Consider the following 20695-nt stretch of genomic DNA (forward strand, 5'->3'; position numbering starts at 1 on the left):
AAACTGTCTCTGCCCTCTCTGATCTCACTTTCCACTCCCAAGTCCTAACTGGGCCAATCTGGTTGGAGGATCTCTGGGGGATTAGCAAATAAATCTTCTCGCTAAAGCGCTTCTTCTCCTCGGCCAGCCCAAGGGCTGAGTCTCCTCCTGGAATCCCGGGCTCAGTGGGGCCACAGCCCCCAATGCCCCACACCCCTCCAACAAAACCCACCCTTCCAACCGCTAAAAAGCAAAACAGACTCCAAACACAGGCCAGTTTTTCTATCAGTTCAGGCTTTATTTGGCCTCCTGCTTCTCCTTCGGGAAAACACACCGAAATTGTTCTCTTCCGGGTTACAAGCTTCTAGGGCCGTGGGAGAACAGATACCGGAGCCGAACCCGGGCGAGTCCCCAGCAGAATGGACGGGGGAGGGGTCCCAAATAAACAGCCAGCAAGGAGGAAAGGACTGCTACTCTGGAGCCGAAGATAAGAGGGTGGGAAATGGAGCAGTGGTGCAGGCATAATCTGCACATTCGGAGGCGGTAGGGAGGAGAGACCCAGCTGGCTGAGCAAAGAGGCACCTTTCAAAGTGGGGATTCTCTAGTATTTAGTAGGTGGGGAGCAACTGTCCCTAATCCCAGCACAGCACCCCTCCAGTGGCTGTTGCCGGTATCTAGCTTTATTCCTTCTTTTTCTTTTTAGACATAGGAACATAGGAAACTGCCATATACTGAGTCAGACCATTGGTCTATCTAGCTCAGTATTGTCTTCACCGACTGGCAGCGGCTTCTCCAAGGTTGCAGGCAGGAGTCTCTCTCAGCCGTATCTTGGAGATGCTGCCAGGGAGGGAACTTGAAACCTTCTGCTCTTCCCAGAGCGGCTCCATCCCCTGAGGGGAATATCTTGCAGTGCTCACACATCAAGTCTCCCATTCATAGGCAACCAGGGCAGACCCTGCTTAGCTATGGGGACAAGTCATGCTTGCTACTACGAGACCAGCTCTCCTCTCCCGGTGACGGGAGACGGTGAGCCCTTTCAGGACAGGGAACCATCTTGGGTGTTTATTGTTTATTTTTTCGAGGCAAACCGCTTCGAGGACTTTTGTCGCGAAGCGGGATATATAAATATTTGGAGGAGTAGAAGAACTGGATGTCTCGGGTGAGGAGAAGGAAGGGGGTGCCTGTGCGATACAGGGAAATCACCACCCCAGTCTCCCCTCCTCTTCCCACAAGGAGGGTCAGGGGTGACCGCAAGTCCAGGAACGTTCCGAAGTACGGGAGAAACGGGGCCCAAATGGAATAGCCAAGCTAGGCCTCAAAAACCTGGCGATGAATCCACTCAGCCAAAGACACTTCACACAGCAGCAGGGCGGGTGAGAGACCCGCTCACCCAAAGGCCGGGGTCCTGAGTGGTTACAGGGGAAAACAGGGTCAATATCCGACGGTCCAAAATCCCAAGGAAGAGTCACCAGCAAATTAGAAGATAGGCTCGCCTCCTCCCTCCCTCCTCCCAAAATCCGGGCCAGAAACCAAACGCTTCCCCCCACCCCAAACTAGGCATTGCAAAGGCTCATGGGACAGCACAGAGCTGGGGCAAACTCAGCCCCCTGCCGGGCTAGCCGCAGGGAGGCGGGAAAGGGCCGGTCCGAAGCTGGTGTGTGTGCAGAGAAGAAGCCGTCTTCCAGGTCTTCCAGCTGCCACAACGGTGCTTAGACCGCCTTTGGAGCAGGGTGCCGTGGGGGTCGCAGCAGTCCACGGGGCGGGAGAGGCCGGTGGAGGGCCGCCCTCCTCCGGTTCCTCAGGCTCTGCTTCCGCAACAGGTAGCGGGAATACTGCACCTCCGGCATCACGAGTTTGAGGCACTGTTCGTCCAAGGGCGCCCCGGAGCCCGGGAGGTCGTAGCCCACAATGTCGACTTTGGCACTGGGCTGCCAGGGCCGGAGCTCTTTGTTCTTGATCTGCATGGCGGGGCGGAGCTGGGGACGCCCCCCCAGGCAGTGGCGGGCCAGGCGGGCGCAGGCCCGGCGGAGATCCTGCACCTCTTTCTGCACGCACTCCGGCCCCACCTCGCTCAGCTTGCGCCAGAAGGTGGCGTTGAAGTGGCCGTAGAGGCGGGCGTCGAGGGCGTTCCAGGCGCGGATCTGGGCCGCCACATGGGCCGAGGTGATGTTGAGCTTGGACTCCGGGCTGCGCATGTTCAGCTTGACGTAGAGGATGTCCTCCAGGTCCCACGCCAGGAGGCGACGCAGGAGGACCAGGGACTCGTCAAAGTATTCCGCCAGCATGACCAAGGAGAAGATGCCCTCCACTTGGCGGATGAACCCGGGCAGGTACTTGGCGTCGTCAGGGCTGTGGTCAGGGTCGCCCCCCAGGTCGAAGAGCAGGGTGTTGTGGGCGTACATGGCAAACTTCTCGTGGGGGCGGTAGTAGCGGTGCGGGTTGTCGAGGAAGGCCTCCATGGATCCGTTGGGCACCCGCTTGAAGGCCGGGCAGTACTGGTTGTAGTAGCTGAAGAGCGATTCGAACATGGCCACCGGCTCGCGCAGGATGGTGACGTAGACCGTGTCGTTGGGCATCAGGCGCTGGAGCTCGTCGCGGTTGAAGCGGAGGTGGCTGGCGATGAGGCGGGGCGGGAGGGTGTAGGGGTGCACGAAGCGGGCCGAGAAGTTGCGGGGGTAGCAGAACTGGTGGTCGCAGGCGTGGTGGGGCAGGGCCACCGTCAGGTTGTGCCGCTCGGCGAAGCGGAAGAGGAGGTTCTGCACGGTGGTGCTGGCCGTCTTGTGGGTCTTCAGGAAGGCCACGGCGGTGTGCTTGGGGCGGGCGGGCAGCGGCGGGGCGCAGCTGAAGAGGGGCGACTTGGGGAACCTGCCAGCAGACAGCAAGGGCTGTGACTTGGTTGGCCGAGCTAAGCCACGCCCTCTTTCTAGCCCCACCCCTTTCGTTCTTCCTAACCTAGGTCCTTGAGACCAGGGTTTCTTAACCTTGGGCCCCTAGATGATGTTGGACTACAACTCCCACCATCCCCAGACGTGTCCTTTGTGGCTGAGGATGATGGGAGTTGTAGTCCAACAACATCTGGGGGCCCAAGGTTAAGAAACCCTGCTTTAGACACATTGCCCCTTCCTCTCTTTCTTGCTAAGAACCGCCCTTCTGTCCCCTTTGCCCCATCCTGTCCTGCTCACTGACTTCACTCAGCCCCTGTCGGAAGGGACCTTAGAGGCCATCTAGTCCAACCTCCTGCTCAACGCAGGAGATCCAGAGCTAGAGCACAGGATCACAGGATTCTACAGTTGTCCATTTGGAACCCTGGGACATTCACAGTGCTAGATCTCAGCATCTTAGACCTCGAAGGTCTTCTTGTCGGATCTGCTGCTCAGGGCAGGGATTTGCTATGGCAGACAAGGCTCTAGAGAGGGAGACCGGCGCACTGTCAAGCAGCTCCCACCTTCCTTTCTCCTGCAAGCCAAGTGTTTAAATCACACCCTCCTTCATTGTATCCTCCTCTTTGCTGCTTGGCTCCTCCCCTTTTCCAAACCCACCCCTTTATTCCCTATATCTGGCCCCACCCCCTTTCTCTGCCCCTCCCCCTTCCCATCACAGGCATTCATCTGGCCCCTCCTCTTCCTCTGGCCCCACCCTTTCCCAAGTCACAGGCATTCCTCTGGCCCCTCCTCTTCCTCTGGCCCCACCCCCTTCCCAAGCCACAGGCATGCATCTGGCCCCTCCCCTATATCTGACCCCACCTCCTTTCTCTGCCCCTCCCCCTTTCCAAGCCACAGGCATTCATCTGGACCCACCCCTTCTCAAGCCCCACCCCTTCTCAAGCCCCACCCCTTCCTCTGGCCCCTCCCCTTACCAGCCAAGGTGGGCACTTTGACGCAGAAGCAACGTGCCAGTGCTGAAGGCCAGGAGGAGGAGGAGGAAGGCCTTCTTGCGAGACAGCATCTTGGAGCTGTAGAGCAGCGCGGGCAGCACACAGGCCATCCGAGGGACCTTATCCAGGCACGGCGCGGGTGCGGGTCCACCTCGTCATGGGGGCAAAGGGCAGGCAGTGGGTGGCGGCTTCCAGCTGCAACAGCGACGCCAGCCTTCCGCAGCAAGGGGCACCTGGGGAGAAGCACAGCATCCGGGGGACTATTTGCATGTGTGAACGCCTCCACGGCAGGTCAAAGAAGCAGACACGCAGGGCCTGGGGAAAGACCAAGAAAGCTGGTCTGGTGGCAGCGAGCACGGGTCGTCTCCTCCGCTAAGCAGGGCCTGCCTTGGTTTGCGTTTGGATGGGAGACTACACGTGATGCGCTGCGTGGCATTCCCCCGTAGGGGATGGGGCTGTAAGCGGGAGAGCGTCCCAGGTTCAATCCCTGGCAGCATCTCCAGGTAGGGCTGGGCGTCGGTCATCTTGGAGGAGCCGCTGCCCGTCCGTGCAGGCAATACTGAGCCAGACGGACCCATGGCCTGACTCAGAAAAGGCAGCTTCCTAGGCTTTTGTACCCGCTCAAGTCAACTCTCTCTCTCTCCCTCCAACATGGACACACAGAGAGACACTTGACGTAGGCAGCCAAGACATTCCGAGAGCAACCAAGCCACAGCCACACACGTGTGAGCCGTGCCCAAAGGGGCCCAAAGGGGCCAGGGGCCAACTCTCCCGCGGCCCTTCCGACTCTTCGGCGTGCCCTCACTTTCCCGCCTCGTTCACGACTGCCCGCCCCCTACATGCTGGTGCCCGCCTCTGCTGCCCCTTCGCTTTGCCTCGCCCACCTATTCGCCGCAGAATCAACCCCGTTCTGATGGGAGGGGTCTGAAACCTAGGCTTCCCGGCTTTGGAAACCCTGTGCCTCAAGCCAAATGACTAATGGCCGGCTGGGGATCAGCCAGGGATCAGGGGAAGCCACTCTGCACATGCTCAGAGGCACTCTTGCTCGTTATTTCACCTCTCCCTGGGATGAACTCGAGCACGAAAAAAGTGCCAACCCCAAGTCCTGGCACAAACCCAACCCAGCACAACCTCTTCTTTTTGCACAGCTCCCGTCTCTTCCACTCACCACCACATCTTTCCCTTACACATTTGTTACGACAACGACGACGAATATTTAGCTACCGCTTTTCAACAAAAGTTCCCAAAGCAGTTTGCATCAAGAAATATTCATTCATTCATTCATTCTATTTCTATACCGGCCTTCCAAAAATGGCTCAAGGCGGTTTTATAAATATAAGTAATATAAATATAAATATAAACAAGCATCATAACATCGGAAGCTGCCTTCTACCGAGTCCAACTCTCGGACCATCCAGCTCAGCACGGCCAACTCTGACTGGCAGCAGCTCTCCAGCCTTTCAGGCAGGGGTCTCTCCCGGCCCTACCTGGAGATGCTGCCAGGGATTGAACCCAAGGCCTTCTGCATCCAAAGCTCTGCCTCTGACCTACAGCTCCATCCGCATCGTTACTCTCCCCTGGGCTTCTTGACTGCATCCCCACACTCACACCTCCCGGCTGAGCGCGCTCAGCTTGGGGCTCTTCACCCCCCAAACAGCAAGCAAGGCTCCACACTGGAAGCAATCCATCGAGAGGGTATCTGGGCATGTGCAGAGTGCTTCTCTCTCGTCACCGGGTTACCGCAACCGGAGGGCAGGGGCTTCAAGGCCACGTTCCCCATTCGGCCACAAAACGCACTAGGTGACTTCTGGGCCAGCCACTTGTCTCTCAGCCTGACCTACCTCACAGGGTTGTTGTGAGGATAAACATACAACATGAACACCGCTCTGGGCTCCTAGGAAGAAGAGCGTGATATACATGTAACAAGCCAACAAATAAAACACAGAACATGGCAGGCCAGCCCAGGCTAGGATCCTGCTCTAGGTCAGGCTTTCCTAGAGGAGAGCTGGTCTTGGGGTAGCAAGCAGGACTTGTCCCCTTAGCTAAGCAGGGTCTGCCCTGGTTGCATTTGAATGGGAGACCAGAAGTGTGAGCACTGGAAGAGATTCCCCTTAGGGGATGGAGCCGCTCTGGGAAGAGCAGAAAAAGGTTCCCAGTTCCCTCCCTGGCAGCATCTCCAAGAGAGGGCTGAGAGAGAGTCCTGCCTGCAACCTTGGAGAAGCCGCTGCCAGTCTGTGAAGACAATTCTGAGCTAGACAGACCAAGGGTCTGACTCAGCATATGGCAGCTTCCTATGTCCCTGGGGGTCACACCATCAGCCAATCCGCCCACTTACCTAGACACAGCTGTCCCCCAAGGGATGGCTCTAAGTGGAGCCGGGGGGCCAATAGTCCTCCTTGGCACTCACAGGCCGAGCTTGTGCAAAAGCCAGACGCGGGGTCCCTTTCTGGCTACAACTGCGCCTCCTTTCTTCAGCTCAGCACCCCCGTGCCCGAGTCGGCTCCTTCCCCTCGCTCTTCGGCTCAGCACTTCGCCCCCACCGGCCGGCAAGGAGAGGAAACCGGAGACTGCCACCAAGTTCACCTCCCTCCGATCGACAGCAGATTAGGTGTCCCGGCGCTGGGATCGTTGCCCCAGCTCATTCCTGGACAGCCTCCAGACGCTCGCTATCTCACCTGGAAAGGCCGTGCCAGGAGTGCCGACGGTCTATGCCAGACTAGCCCTGCCACCTGGCCAAACGTAGGAAGCTGCTTCCTACAGAGTCCGGCCCTTGCTCCAGCTCGCTCAGTTTTGCCTTCACTGACTGGCAGCGTCTGCTCCAAGCTTACAGGCAGGAGTCTCTTTCAGCCCGATCTGCCAGGGAACTTGGAACCTTCTGCACGCAGGTGCTCATCCACTCGGCTCCGGGGCCACATCCCATCCCCTAAGGGGAATATCTTACCATGCTCACATGTAGTCTCCCATCCAAAGGCAAGCCAGGGCATTGGAAAATATTCCCCGCAGGGGATGGGTCCGTTCTAGGAAGAGCACCTGCCTGCTTGGCTGCAGAAGGTTCTTTCGCTCCTTGAGCTTTTTATAATTTTCCGCTTTAATTTGAACCTAATAATTGTTTTTAATCTGACTTTAAAAACAACAATAATTTTATTATTTGTATCTGTCTCGTATCATATTGTTGTAAGCCGCCCCGAGCGGTATTGCACTGGAGGGGTGGGGAGGTATAAATATTTTAAATAAATAATAATAAATAATAAGGTCCCACGGTCCCTCCGTGGCAGCATCGACAAGATAGGGCTGAGAGAGACTCCTGCCTGCAACCTTGGAGAAGCCGCTGCCAGTCTGGGAAGGACAACACTGAGCTAGATGGACCAAGGGTCAGACTCAGTATATGGCCGCTTCTTGTGTCCCTAAGGGGACAAATCATGCTTGCTGCCACCAGACCAGCGTTCTACTGGCATCACCAAATGCAGCAGCCAGAAGATGCTGGCCCCGATCCTGGAAGGGAAAGCACTCACAGCCAAGTAGGGAGGAGTGCCTTTAGTTGGGAGAATCGTTGCCCCGTGGATGGGGCCCCAACTGACCTCCTTGGAGCTTGGGCCAGTCCATGTGCAAAATGGAGCTGCATTTGTGAGTTCTAGGGATTCTTTATTTTTAATTGCTTTTCACTACAGTTAAACTCGTGGGGGTTTTATTTTTTAACTGAAAGGTGGTAGACAAATTTAACACCCAAAAATCGCTGCTTCGGTGCTTAGTAACCACAAATGGACACACAGACACAGACACACACACACAGACACACACACACACACACACGACAAGTGGTATGCTAAGCTTCTTTGCACCTCTCATTTTTCAAATTGAAAACTACCAGGATACGGTTCAAAAATTCCCACGGTCACGCCACAGCAACCTGACCTGAAACCGAACTTTTTGCAGTGGCGTCTGCTAACAATATATGCAAGCCATATATCATCTGAATCAACTTCCGTCTGTATCGACTTTCTATAGCAACGTCTATATCGGTATCAACTTTCATGCCTCACCCACAACTCTGCAACAGAAAGGCAGAGAATTTTAAAATGCAAAAAATACATAGAGGCTTTTAAAGTATTTCTCCTAAGTGGGATTTCTTAGAGGCAGCACTTTGGCGTAAGACGCTTCTGGAGTACCTTGAGCATGTGCGGAGTGCCCCGGAGCGAATAACTGCACACGTCTAAGACGACACAGAGGCCTTCCAGGCAGGCACGTTTGAGAAAGCAAGCCCTGGATGCGAGGCCCGGGGCATCGTACACTCAGGCAGAGGCATTGTGCAGGTGAACGCACCTGCCCCAAATGTCTCCATGGCTGCAGACAGAAGCAGCCATTGTGTGAGGATACAGGAGCCGAGAGAAATCCGTTGGACCGACTCGCCTGGATGGACTCGCGGATTAGACCGATTCGCCTGGATGCACAGGATTTACCTGTGCATACTCTGCAGCTGTTTCCCTTTCACATAGCTGAAGGGCTTTGTGATTCCCACCTTGGGGACTCCCCACATCTAGCACCAAACATTTCTTTCTTTCCCCCCCAAAGTCAACAGACCCAGGTGTTAAAATTTAAATTTAAATTAAATTATTTAAATTTCAAGACGCCCACGTTAATTTCCCCCCCGAATTGGCTCCCAGTGTGGCACTTGAGCCAGACCTCACTGCTGGGACTGGCAACAAGAAAAGGGTGCCCCAGAACATGAGCAGAGGGCCTTCCTCCTCACCGGCAGCCACCCACAGTTAGGAGGCCTTGATCTCAGAGTTTGTGTTGGGCCGCAGGGAAGATGTAGAAGAGGAGATCCCAAGGCGGAGGTTTGTGTGGGAATGCACAGATCAGGGGGTGGCCAGTCAAAAGCTGCGGCACTACAACTCCTATCATCCCCTGCCACAACAATTGGCAGCAGGGGGTGATGAATTTATATACACACACACACACATATACATATATATATTTACATTTATATGTAAGTTGATATTCCTTGACATTTATATTCCTTGATTTAGATGAGCCTTGGGGTTTTTTGTTTATTTTTTACATCTATATCCCGCTCTTCCTGCAAGGAACCCAGAGTGGTGTACATGGTTATGTTTCTCCTCACAACAACCCTGTAAGGTAGGTTAGGCTGAAAGATAAGGGCCCAGAGTCACCTAGTGAATTTCATGGCTGAACAGGGATTTGAACTCGGGGATTTGAACTCGGGTCTCCCCCCGCCACCCCGTCCTAGTCCAACTCTCTAACCACTACACCACGCGGCTGGAGAGCCTCGGCTCAGCCATTCCCGACAGCTACCAAAGCCATCACCTTGAACTGAACCTGGAACCATGACATGGCAAATAAGGACAGCCGCATTTTCCGTGACCCATGCCTCTCCCTACACCCATCGATACCTCCTGGCACGAAGAGCCGATCAAAACGCTGGGCAAACGGCATTGACATCCCTTCCGCTCCGGACCCATCACAGGAGCCGCGGGGAGCACGCCTTGATTCCCACATTCACAACATTTTTGGCAAAGCTGAAAATGCAGCCTGAGCATGAGACATTCAACACCCCCCCCCCACACGCACACACACACACGCCCTAACCACTGGGCCCTACTCCCCCTTTTTAGAGCTGGGAGTTGATGGCCAGGCGGTTGCCTGTTCTCGTTCCAGCCAGACTGTGCGTGCCGGAAAGAGAATCTGGGCCAAACCCCGTCCGATCAATGGGCACAGACCTCGGGGCGGTGGAAGCTGATCAGCTCCTTGTCCCTCGATAAATCCACACACAGCCAGGGACCCAGAGGGCAAAGGGTGGGGGGGAGTTCAGTGCAAGGAAAAAGATGAACTTGGGTGGCCCTTTCATGAGGCCAGGGGAGGCGGCAGCCTCAGGCGGTGGATTATTGGGGTGGCAGCAGGATGGCAAAGTTGACTCATTTCTTTGAAATATTTCTATACTGCCCAAAACTTGCATCTCTGGGTGGTTTGATGTTCCCCAGTGGTTGGGGAGAGCGGGTCTTGTGGCAGTAAGCACGAATAGTCCCCTTTGCTAAGCAGGGTCCACCCTGGTTTGCATGTGAATGGGAGACGTCGTGCTTGAGCACTAAGGGGATGGGGCTGCTCAGGGGATGGGGAAGGTACCAAGCGTCCTCCCTGGCATCCTCAGATAGGGCTGAGAGAGACTCCTGCCTGCGGCCTTGAATAAGCTGCTGCCAGTCTGGGTAGACAGCACTGAGCGAGGTGGACCAAGGGCTGGACTCAGTAGGAGGCAGCTTCCTATGTCCCTATGGGGAGGATCCGGCACTTCTCAGACTCCTGGAAAAGTTGGCAGGAGGCAGGGGAGAAAAAGAGGTGGTTGCTAGCAACCCTCCCTCCTCCCTGCCCCCCTAAGGTGTCCTTTTTGGTAGGAGGAGGGGGAAAGGAAGCATCAGGCACTGCAGTATTGTGGCCCCTGTCCCGGGAGACGATTCAAGTTGCTAAATGTTCTCCTCCCCAAGAAAAAATCTTCCCTCCCTGCCCCTCCCAGCTCTAACTCCAATAAGCAAGAAATCCGGTTTTGCTGATTCATTCTCCCTTTGGGACCTAGGTATTTATTCAAAGGCAGGCCTCGGAAAGGCACCACGGAGGGGGAAGCTAGCTGGTCATTGACGCGTTCGGACTACAGGCCAGAATGGCCAAGCCAACATTTTGGAGCGCTGAATCAGGTCGAAGAGGCGCTGCCGTCGCCCTTCTTGAAACAGAACGCCAATGGCGAGCGGATGCGCCCGTACCTGGGAGTAAGCCCACTGGCCTCAGCTGGGCTAACTCTCGAGTAAACATGCATTGGACCACACTGCACTGATCTGTTCTTAGCTCTTCTTAGCTTGGGGACTTGGGCCTGTAAGGCCTGGGTTCAAATCCAGCCCCTGGCATGGATTCCCCTAGTAGACCTGTGCAAGTGACGCACCCTCCAGTCGGCAACTTGTAAACAGGGTCCCATAGCCTAAGGGCACAAGAGCATGGTCTACGGCAGGGTTTCTTAACCTTGGGCCCCCAGATGTTGATGGACTACAACTCCCATCTCATAACCCCAGCCACAATGGGCATGGCTGGGGACGGTGGGAGTCCATCAACATCTGGGGGCCCAAGGTTAAGAAACCCTGGTCTAAGGCAGGGCTGCTCCACTTCGACCCTCCTGCAGATGTTGGCCTACAGCTCCCATAGTCCCTGGCTCTTGGCCACTGTGGCTGGGGATGATGGGAGTCGTAGTCCAAAAACAGCTGGAGTGGGTAGGCGGCCAAAGTTGAGCAGGCCTGGTCTAAGGGCACAAGATACGGCCACCTTCTTGAAGCTAAGCAGGTCTTGGTGTGGTTAGTGTCTGGATGGGAGACCCAAGTATGCCCCCTTTGGGGATGGGGCCACAGCTCAGTGGAAGAGCATCTGCTTTGCATGCAGAAGGGTCCCAGGTTCAATCCCTGGCAGCATCTCCAGGTAGGGCTGGGAAAGACCCTTATCCGCTGCTGCCAGTCAGAGCAGACGTGCCTGAGCGAGATGAATCAACGATCTGACATACCATAGGCTGCTTCCTATGTTACTATGAAGAGGGTCTTTGGTTCAATCTCCAAACCTGGGCTGGAAAATCCCCCCCTGCCTGAACCTTTGAAAAGCCGCTGCCAGCCAGGGCAGACAATACTGAGCTAGACGGACCAAGGGTCCGACACGGTACAAAACGGCTTCCTATGTTCCTCCGAACTGCCAGGCAGGGTTGTTGTGAAGGCCGAGGAGTCCACGGCACTTTGGAGGTTCACCCTTTCAGCGTGGGTCAACCACGAGATCGCCATCCCTGCTCCAGCCCTCAGCTCTCCGGCCGGAAAGGCAGTGCCTTGACCCGCTGTCCGGCGGCAAACAATGAGACCGGCTGAATACCTGCCTGGTCCCAGGAGGTATCAATTGCCCGTGGCCCATCGGAGGCAGCTAGGAAAGCCGGGCTGGGTTACCGAGACTCGGGTTACAGTATAGAATTCAGCAGGTGACCCGGTTGGAGAGAGAGAGAGAGCGACTCACAGAGGCCTCTCAGAGGCCTCGGGGAGGGGGGAGAAGAACGGAGGAGTCCCATAACTCCATATCCCCCTCCTTTCTTTAAACAAGGTGTTTTTCCGAAATGCATCCCCCTCCCCATCCCTGCTCTAACTTGCCAGAAAACATTTTGCTCCTGCAGCTGCCAGAGGACACCACCCCCCGCAGGTTCACATCCCTGTGGTCACTTGCCAGAAGCCAACTGTAGAATTTCAGAGCCAGAAGGGTCCCTGGAGGTTTTCGAGTCCAATCCACCCTTGCTCGGGACAAGAAACTGTTCCAGCATTCCTAATAGGTGGCCATCCAGCCTCTGTTTCAAGACCTCCCTACTGCGAGTTCCCTTTCTTTCCTCTTTGCTGCTGCTGCTCCTCCACATTCCATGAGGCAGGCTGTTTCATGGTCTAACAGTTAGGAAATGCCTCCTAATGTCTAGCCAAAATCTACTCCCTTAATTTCAGCCCACTAGTTCTAGGCGGCTCTCAGAAGCAACAGAGAACAAGTCCATTCCTCCTTTTATGTGACAGCCCTTCAGATATTTGAAGACGGCAATCCTATCTCCCCTTCGCCTTCTCTTCTCAAGGCTAAACCACCTCCTCCTCCTCCTCAATTGTTCTTCATAGGGCTTGGGGTACAGACCCCTCCTCACCTTGGCTGCCCCTCCTCTGAACCCCTTCCAGCTTATCAGTGTTCTTCTTAAAATTCAGGACCCAGAAGTGGACATAGGATCTCAAGTGAGATCTGATCTGCGCCTCTCACTAGGGATACTGCGTCCATTTCTGAACTGCATCCCCCTTCCATGGCTTCCAAGGAATCCAGGTATTCCGATTCTCTGTCTCCTGTTGTAGCCCCCTAACCCCCACTTGGGTACTGAAACCAGGAGCCCGAGACCCCAGCCTCACTCATGGTGAGGCTGGTGAGGCTGCCACCTTTTTATTCTGCATGAATCCATACATCCTTCTTCACCTTCCATTAATTGCAACCAATGGGAGAGAAATTAATCTGTGCATCCTATAACCTAACCCAGGGGTTCTCAAACTTGGCTGCCCAGATGATGTTGGACTACAGCTCCCATCATCCCCAGCCATTGTGGGGATGTAGCCTGCCACCTGTTTCTGCTGTGTATTTGGAGACAGCATTTGATCTGTGCTAGGAACAAGAAGAATGGTTGTTTTCCGAGTCTGACATACTTCCCTCCCACCCTGTGAGAAATGGCTCAAGTGGCAAGGGTACTCTAAAAACAGATTAGTACATCCTTATTCCCAAGGAGTGGAGAGAATGGGGGCGGTGGGGGTGGAAAATTTAGCATCTGCAGCCGATTCTGCATCCCAGATCTCCACTTTTCCCAAAGGGAATTGAAATGATCTGTGGGAAACGCAGCAGCATAGATTCGAAACCACATGGGTCGGATGGATGTTGTCGTTCTGTGAAACAGGATGCTGGATTAGATAGGCCTTGGGCCTGATCCAGCAGGGCTGTTATGTTCTTAATTTCTGGAGCTGCTGCCAGTCAGAGTAGACAACAGTGATCTAGATGAACCGACAGTCTGACTCAGTCGACAGCAGTCTCCTATGACTCCAAAACAAGCTATAACTCTGGCATCTTAATTTATTTTTTTGGTGGGGGGGTATTATTGAATGCACAGATCTAGCGACAGTCTCCTTAAGAAGTCTTTTGAGATCAGCTGCAGGCACAGGGCACAAAGAAGTCCGGCACGGAGGCTGCCACCTACCCCCACCCCACTCCGAAGCCCGCTGCCAAGGGGGTTATTTTTATCTCAGCCACGTAACCCGTCTCTGCCAAGAACTGCCTTTCTTGAAGGGCACCAGATCTCCTCCGTATCTTAACTTGCAGGGGCCTGGCAGACACTGTGCAGGGAAAGGAGAGCCAAAGAAAGAAAGCCGCAAAACGAGTGATGCAATCCCTCCTGAATCCTGGAGTACCGATCAGGCAAAAAGCAGCCTGTTCCGTCCAAAGAGGACAGCACCTCCAAGCTGCTAGGACATTCCTGGAGGCATCGGTGTTCTCTGAAGCAGAAATCAAAACACGTAGGGGGGAAAAGGTGGGTGCAGAGGAGGGGTAACAGCAGAACGGAGCACCTTCCCAACGAAGAACAGGAAAGACCCAACAGCAGTGCTGTTAACTGGATTACGGGCCAGTTAAGCCCTGCTGAAGAGGTCAAGTTAGACCCGTCAGGAAGAAGGCAGCAGCAGATTCCTAGGATGGCAGGTCCCTTCGGTGTGGAGGAGATTCCGGATTCTGCCACTGCGTACCACCGCAAGGGATCATCCCGACACGCTGACAGGAGGGGGTTTACCTGTCTCCGGTTACCGACCCATCTGCGCCCGAGGATGTTTCATCTCTGCCGAGATCACACAGGCTCCTCCACTCACACAGGCCCCTTCTGCAGAAGAGGACCCGTTTCCTCCAAGTCCACTCACACAGTCCACTCACACAGGCCTCTCGGGCTTCTCCAAGATAAAGCCGAGAAAGGTTCCTGCCTGCAGCCTTGGAGAAGATGCTGCCAGTCTGTGAAGACAATCCTGAGCGAGATGGACCAAGGGTCAGACTCAGTATATGGCAGCTTCTTCTGTTCCTAAGAACTCACCCCCATGAACCCATAAGTTGGAGACGTTCCCTGCATATTTAATACACAGAACTGCAGGCTCACACAGATGCCGGGGAGAAACCTGACACATACATTGGCCAACAGCTGCAGACACCCAGTCGTGCTGTCCCCCTCACGAGCAAAAGTCTGGGCATGTCAGAAGCCATGCCAGCACCCCACCTCTTCAAGCTGAGCAGGTTGCCCCTGGCATGAGCTCTCAACTGGATGGCAATTGGCCAACTCAGAAATCAGCTGGGGGGGGGGGCTGAAATCCAGACCCCATTTTTCAACTCATCTGCAGGAGCAGCCAGTGCCCCAGTTCGCTCACATGGCCTGTCTCATGCTGAGGCCTCCATGGTTCAACTCATTTTCAACTCATCGGCAGGAGCGGCCAGTGCCCCAGTCTGCTCACGGGGCCTGTCTCATGCTGAGGCCTCCGTGGTTCAGTGGCAGGACACTGCCGGGCCCCCTACTCCTCGATCCAGAAGCCCTCCCTGTATGCCTAAAGTGGGCTGGAACGAGAGCGAGCAGGCAATGCGATTGCATCCAGACATTCTAGCCCTGAAAAGAGAAGCTCAGTTGCTGAGGCTCGACTCCAGTTACGCCCCACACACATCACAGAGCTGGAATGCAAGGAGCTCAAGATTGTCTACCCAGACTGGCAGCGGCTTCTCCAAGGTTGCAGGCGGGAATCTCTCTCAGTCTGAGCTTGGAGATGCTGCCAGGGAGGGAACTTGGAACCTTCTGCTCTTCCCAGAGCAGCTCCATCCCTTCAGAGGAATGTCTTACAGTGCTCACACACGTGGTCTCCCATCCAAACGCAAACCAGGATGGGCCCTGCTTAGCAAAGGGGAGAATCCACGCTCGCGGCCGCAAGACCAGCTCTCCTCCCTGACAGCAGCTCCAGCGAGCAGAGCCAAGGATGCAACCTGAGCAGCGACAGGCCGTCCTGCACGCAGCCACAAAGCACTCCCTGAGCCATTTAAAATAATAATCCAACCGCTAGAAATATTAATCTGGCTGCCGGAAATATTAATCCGTCTTTGGCAGCGAGGTTCAGCTGACCCAAATGGAGTCCCCTTTGCTGGCGGGATTATATACAGTCCAAACGCAGAGGAGGAAGAGGGCCGAGGAAGTGTATGAGGATTTTAACTGCAACACAGGATCTCCCTTGAAGATTCCTACCTATATACCAACCAGATCTGTCTGGTTTCTTTCCTGTTCTCTTTTCTCCTTTCCCGTCCCCCAAAGACGGTCACACAGCCACTCACCTGTACAATCTACGTTTGGATCGAGTCATTCCAAAGGGCAGCCCAGCCTTTCCTGAAGGCAGAGAGCTTGGGGCGGGTAGGTGTCTCTCCAGATGGACTACAACTCCCATCACCCCCTGCCACAGTGGCAGAGGGGGTGATAGGCATTGTAGTCCACCACCATCTGGAGACCCACGCTCGAGAACCTCTTCCTTTAGGTTTCTAAGGTCCAGCATTCGTTTCCCACAAGGGCCAACAACACGTCTGCAAACAGGGCATTGAACGCAGCCGATCTCTCATTTCAGCAACCGGTATTTGGGGGCTCACCACCTCTGAAGGCACCCTCTTCCCCAAGCTAAAAATCCCTCGGGGAGAATAGCCTAAAGTTTCCCCTTGTGTCGCAATTTATGGGATGTTTTTCTTGAAGTTGTGTTGTGAGCCGCGCAGAGAACAATTTGTTATGGGGAGCCCAACAAACAGCATGTATTGTTGTGGCTGTTATTAAATCCATCTGGGCGTTAATCCCCTTCTTGTTCTATCCGCAGCGGAAGGCAAAATACTCCGAACAGGGCAATTCACAATTCCAAGCTCATTCCTTCCACCTGTACGATTTGCTACCTGAGAGTCTCCGTTGGCTGGCTGGTTTCTTTGCTTAAAGGCAAGTTTCTAGTCCTTAAGCTTGAGGAGAAATCTCCGGTGCTGGGGGTGTTCATAGGATTCCCAGCACTCAGGAAACAAGCCCACTGAACGATACATCCCAAAGAAGAATCTAATGGGGGCAAAATCGCTTAATACACATATATCAAGGAGTCATGAGCAGGAAATAGGGGGCGGGAGCCAATCTGGGAGTGTAAGCATGGGAGGGTAAGGACACACGACACAGCCACTTTGCTGAAGCTAAGCAGGTCCTGGTGTGGTCAGTGCCTGGATGGGAGACCCCACGTGCGACACCTTTGAGGATGGGGCCATAGCTCAGTGGCAGATCGAATCCCTGACAGCGTCTTCAGGTAGGGCAGGGACAGACCCCTGCCTGAAAGTTTGACAAGACGCTGCCAGTCAGAGTAGGCGAGACTGGACGGACAAATAGTCTGACTTAGTATAAGACACCTTCATATGCTCCGGAGGCATTCCAGCTATTGCTGGACTACAACCCCCATCATCCCTAGCTGCAGGGAACGATGAGAACTGTAGTCGGTGCACATGGGTTTCGATGCCACAATATTTACTACAACCCCCATCATCCCTCGCTGCAGGGGGTGATGGGAACTGGTGCACATGGGTTTCTTTGCCACAATATTTAGGGTTTTCTCCCTCAAGCTGTCCAGACCAAAAATCCTATTTCTGCCCCACCAGGCGTGCCCCCACAATGCCTTGCAACGCCACAGGTGTATTGTGGGAGGTGCATGGGTGGGCTTGGACTGCAGCTTCTGTGGTGGTCCTAAACACCAGCCACTTGAAGCCAGAGATGTCACTCAGGGGTAACTCCAGAGCAGAGCATCTGCTTGGCATGCAGAAGGTCCCGAGTTCGATCCCTGGCAGCATCTCCAAGTAGGGCTGGGGAAGACCCCTGCCTGAAACCGTGGAAAGCTGCTGCCAGTCAGTGCAGACGGTAAAAGGCAGCTTCTTATGAAGAAGAGGAGAGCTGGTCTTGGGGTAGCAAGCAGGACTTGCCCCCTTAGCTAAGCAGGGTCTGCCCTGGTTGCATTTGAATGGGAGACTAGATGTGTGAGCACTGGAAGATATTCCCCTTAAGGGATGGAGCCTCTCTGGGAAGATCATCTAGGTTCCAAGTTCCCTCCCTGGCAGCATCTCCAAGAGAGGTCTGAGAGAGACTCCTGCCTGCCACCTTGGAGAAGCCGCTGCCAGTCTGTGAAGACAATACTGAGCTAGATAGACCAATGGTCTGACTCAGTATATGGCAGCTTCCTATGTTATCTAATATTTGTTTGGCGAGCACATTTACACACTGCCTATAAGTAGATCTCAAGGCAGTTTACCTTTGTATATGTAAACATATGGAATCTTGCATGCAAACCTATTGTGTCGATCGTAGCTTGAAACATACATATTGTGTCTAAACAATAGTAGCTTGAAACATACATATTGTGTCAAAAGATGCTGGAAAGATACAGTTGTATATTGTCTAGTAAGAGTTGTATCAACCCACAACTATTAAATCACATATATATTAAAATCGGATTTTGAACAAGTCAACAAAAAGCCTGACTGAACAGGTGCAGAAGGCCATCTGAGAGGAGAGCTGGTGGTAGCAAGCCTGACTCGTCCCCTTTGCTAAGCAGGGTCTGCCCTGGTTTGCATTTGAATGGGGGACTAGAAGTGTGAGCAATGTAAGATATCCCCCATTAAGGGATGGAGCCGCTCTGGGAAGAGCAGAAGGTTCCAAGTCCCCTCCCTGGCAGCATCTCCAAGATCGGGCTGAGAGAGACTCCTGCCTGCAACCTTGGAGAAGCCGCTGCCAGTCTGTGAAGACAGTCCTGAGCTAGATGGACCAAGGGTCTGACTCCGTAGAAGGCAGCTTCCTATGTTCCTATCCTATGAGAGGAAGCCAGCCCTAACTGTGACAGGGAGTATGTTACAGCCCCAGGGCACAAGAGCAGAAGAGGCTCTCCACTGAGTCACCAGCCAGTGAGAGAAACACAAACCTCCTCCCAGGATCTTAGCTGGCAGCGGAGTTCATGGAGAAAGGCGGCAATCCCGCCCTTATGTCCCATGAGTGTGCCCAACACCCTGCCCCCACCCACCTCCCACCATTCCAGCCGCTTTCCTCAGCAGCTGGAAGAGCGCCTCTGAGGGCGTGCAGAGTGCATTTTCCTCACCATGTGGAGTCATCCGTGTCATCCTTTGGGCACCTTCAAGCCCATGGCCACAATCATCCTCATGATGGTAAATTTTTAAAAATAAGCACCGTCTCCTGGATAGGAGGGCGAAGATAAGGCAAACGGTGCTGAGAACCAGGAGGGAGAATCCGCTGGACAGACCCAGAGGGGCAGGCAGTGGGGAGGCTTCTGCATGAGGACGCGCACCCCCTGCCCTCCCAGGAGCGGCTGGTCTGGTTCTTCTTGGTTTCTTTCTAACCTGAGAGGCCAGAGATGGCTCTCATCACCACCTGGAGAATCTCCTCCTCACCCCCCCCCCATCCCTGCTCTGCTCTCTCTGCAACTAGGCGCCACGCAGCAGCTGTTCCCGGTGGATCGGGCCCTGCCGGCCTCTCCCTCTGCCCCCCCCCCCCCAACGCCGCCCCCCCCCCGCAAATCCACCGACTCACCTTGACTCCCGGCGGGGCGTCTCTTCCCTCCCCACCTCCTCCTCATCCCTCAATCCCAGCCTCTATCCAGGGATCCCGCTTCGAATCCATCTCCCCATCGAGGGCCGGCAACCACAGATTTCACACACAACACACGCAGCTCTCCTTGGCATGGAATCCGCAGCCCGATCCTAACCGTGTCGACTCGGGAGTCAGCCTGCTTGTTCTACAACGCAAGGGAGCCGGCGGAGGATCGGAGCCCACGGCGGAAGCAACCGCACAGATGCGAAAAGCGCCCCCCCCCCCATTTATAAACCCCACGGGTCACTGTCTATTTGGCCAGTTATTCCGGTGGGGGGGGCAGGTCCTCTTCGCCCCCCCCCCACCTCCCAAAAAGCCGCCCTCCTTCCAGTCTCTCTCCACCTCCAGAGAACAATATGTTCCCACCTTTGGGCTGCCTGCCCGGGTTTCCCTTGCGCCCCCATCCCCACGCCCCTAGACCCCCCCCCAACCCGACTGAAGGCTCGCACGCCATCTCGGGCTCTCGCAGCGCCCCCACTCCCCGAAAAGCGCCCAGCCAAGGAGCAAAACGGAAGACTTGGGGGAGGGGAGGGGAGGAGGAGGAGGAATCTTGCCCCGGGCAGGCAGCTGCATTCACGGCCGGGGAGAAAGCCGGCTCTGCAAGAGGAGGAGGAATGGGAAGGGGCGATCCGAGGGCGGGCGGCGGGCGGCGGGCGGGGGGGAGCCAGACCCTCCCCGGGTGAGCGATGGCTGGCGGGGAGGGGTGGGTGGGGGGCGGCACGCACCTGTCCCCACGGCGGCTGGGCTCGGCGGCGGCTCCTGCTAGCGATGCGCTCCGGCCCGCCCGAGTCAGCCTTTGGGAATGGCGCGGGGGGGCCTGGCGGAGCCCGGCTGGGTCGAACAGCGCCGCATCGCCCGGCCCGGAGAGGCGGCCAAGGCCGGCGGCGGTGGCGGCGGCTGCGGCGAGTGAGACCCGATTGCGGGCCAGGGAGCCAGGCGGGAGCGGGGCGCAGCGTTGCGCGCAGCCTAACAGCCGGCTGCGGCCAAGCGCAGCGCCATGATGCTTGCGAGGGGGGAGGGGGAGCGGGGAGGGGGATCCAGAAGATCCAGCCCCCCCCCTTCCCTCCCTCCCTTCCCCCGCCCGCAACTGCGGGTGGGAGGAGGCGGAGGCGGCAGTACACCAAATCCCGGGAGCGCAGGGGCTGTGCCCGTTTCGACAGCTACCCGACCCCAGCAGCCACGTGTTCCCTTAATGCCTTCTCGCTCTCTCTCTGCACGCCGCGGCTTGCTCGAACACGTGAGTCGAGGGACGGCACGTGCAAACCTCGCCCGTCGGAATGTGGCTGCAGCACGCGTGTGCAAAAGCGGCCACGGATCGGGTTCATGCGGCTTTCTCTGGCCAGGCTTGCAGGCGGCGGCGCCTCCTTCGCCGTGAGTCAGGGCTAAGCCAGCCAGGGCGTTCTCTTGCCCCGGCTTGATCAGTCAGGTTTTCTGGTTAGAACCGCCCTGTTGGATCAGGACCAAGAAGACCCATCCAGGCCAGCCTCCTGTTCCACACAGTAGCCCACCCGATGCCTCTGGGGAGCTCACAGGCAAAAGGTGAGGGCATGCCCACTCTCCTGCTGTGGCTCCCCTGTAACCGGTAT

The 20695-nt window shown here is 55.6% G+C and overlaps 1 protein-coding gene across 2 annotated transcripts; it reads right to left on the bottom strand.

Annotated features, from left to right (window-relative positions):
* Positions 1–252: 252 nt before the first annotated feature.
* On the bottom strand, positions 253–20329 carry GAL3ST3 (galactose-3-O-sulfotransferase 3). 2 transcript variants are annotated; one of them, XM_053278612.1, is made up of 3 exons: positions 19835–20329; positions 3836–4086; positions 253–2844 (listed from the first exon to the last, which is right to left on the bottom strand). In XM_053278612.1, the coding sequence occupies exons 2-3, from the start codon at positions 3961–3963 to the stop codon at positions 1689–1691; spliced, it is 1284 nt and encodes a 427-aa protein (XP_053134587.1). In that variant the 5' UTR covers positions 3964–4086; positions 19835–20329; the 3' UTR covers positions 253–1688. The 2 variants fall into 2 exon arrangements, with proteins under 2 accessions (XP_053134587.1, XP_053134588.1); XM_053278613.1 differs by lacking the exon at positions 19835–20329 and adding an exon at positions 19050–19484.
* Between the last annotated feature and the right edge of the window lie 366 nt (positions 20330–20695).

Source organism: Hemicordylus capensis, chromosome 14 (genome assembly GCF_027244095.1).
Source record: "Hemicordylus capensis ecotype Gifberg chromosome 14, rHemCap1.1.pri, whole genome shotgun sequence".
Taxonomy (NCBI): domain Eukaryota; kingdom Metazoa; phylum Chordata; class Lepidosauria; order Squamata; family Cordylidae; genus Hemicordylus; species Hemicordylus capensis.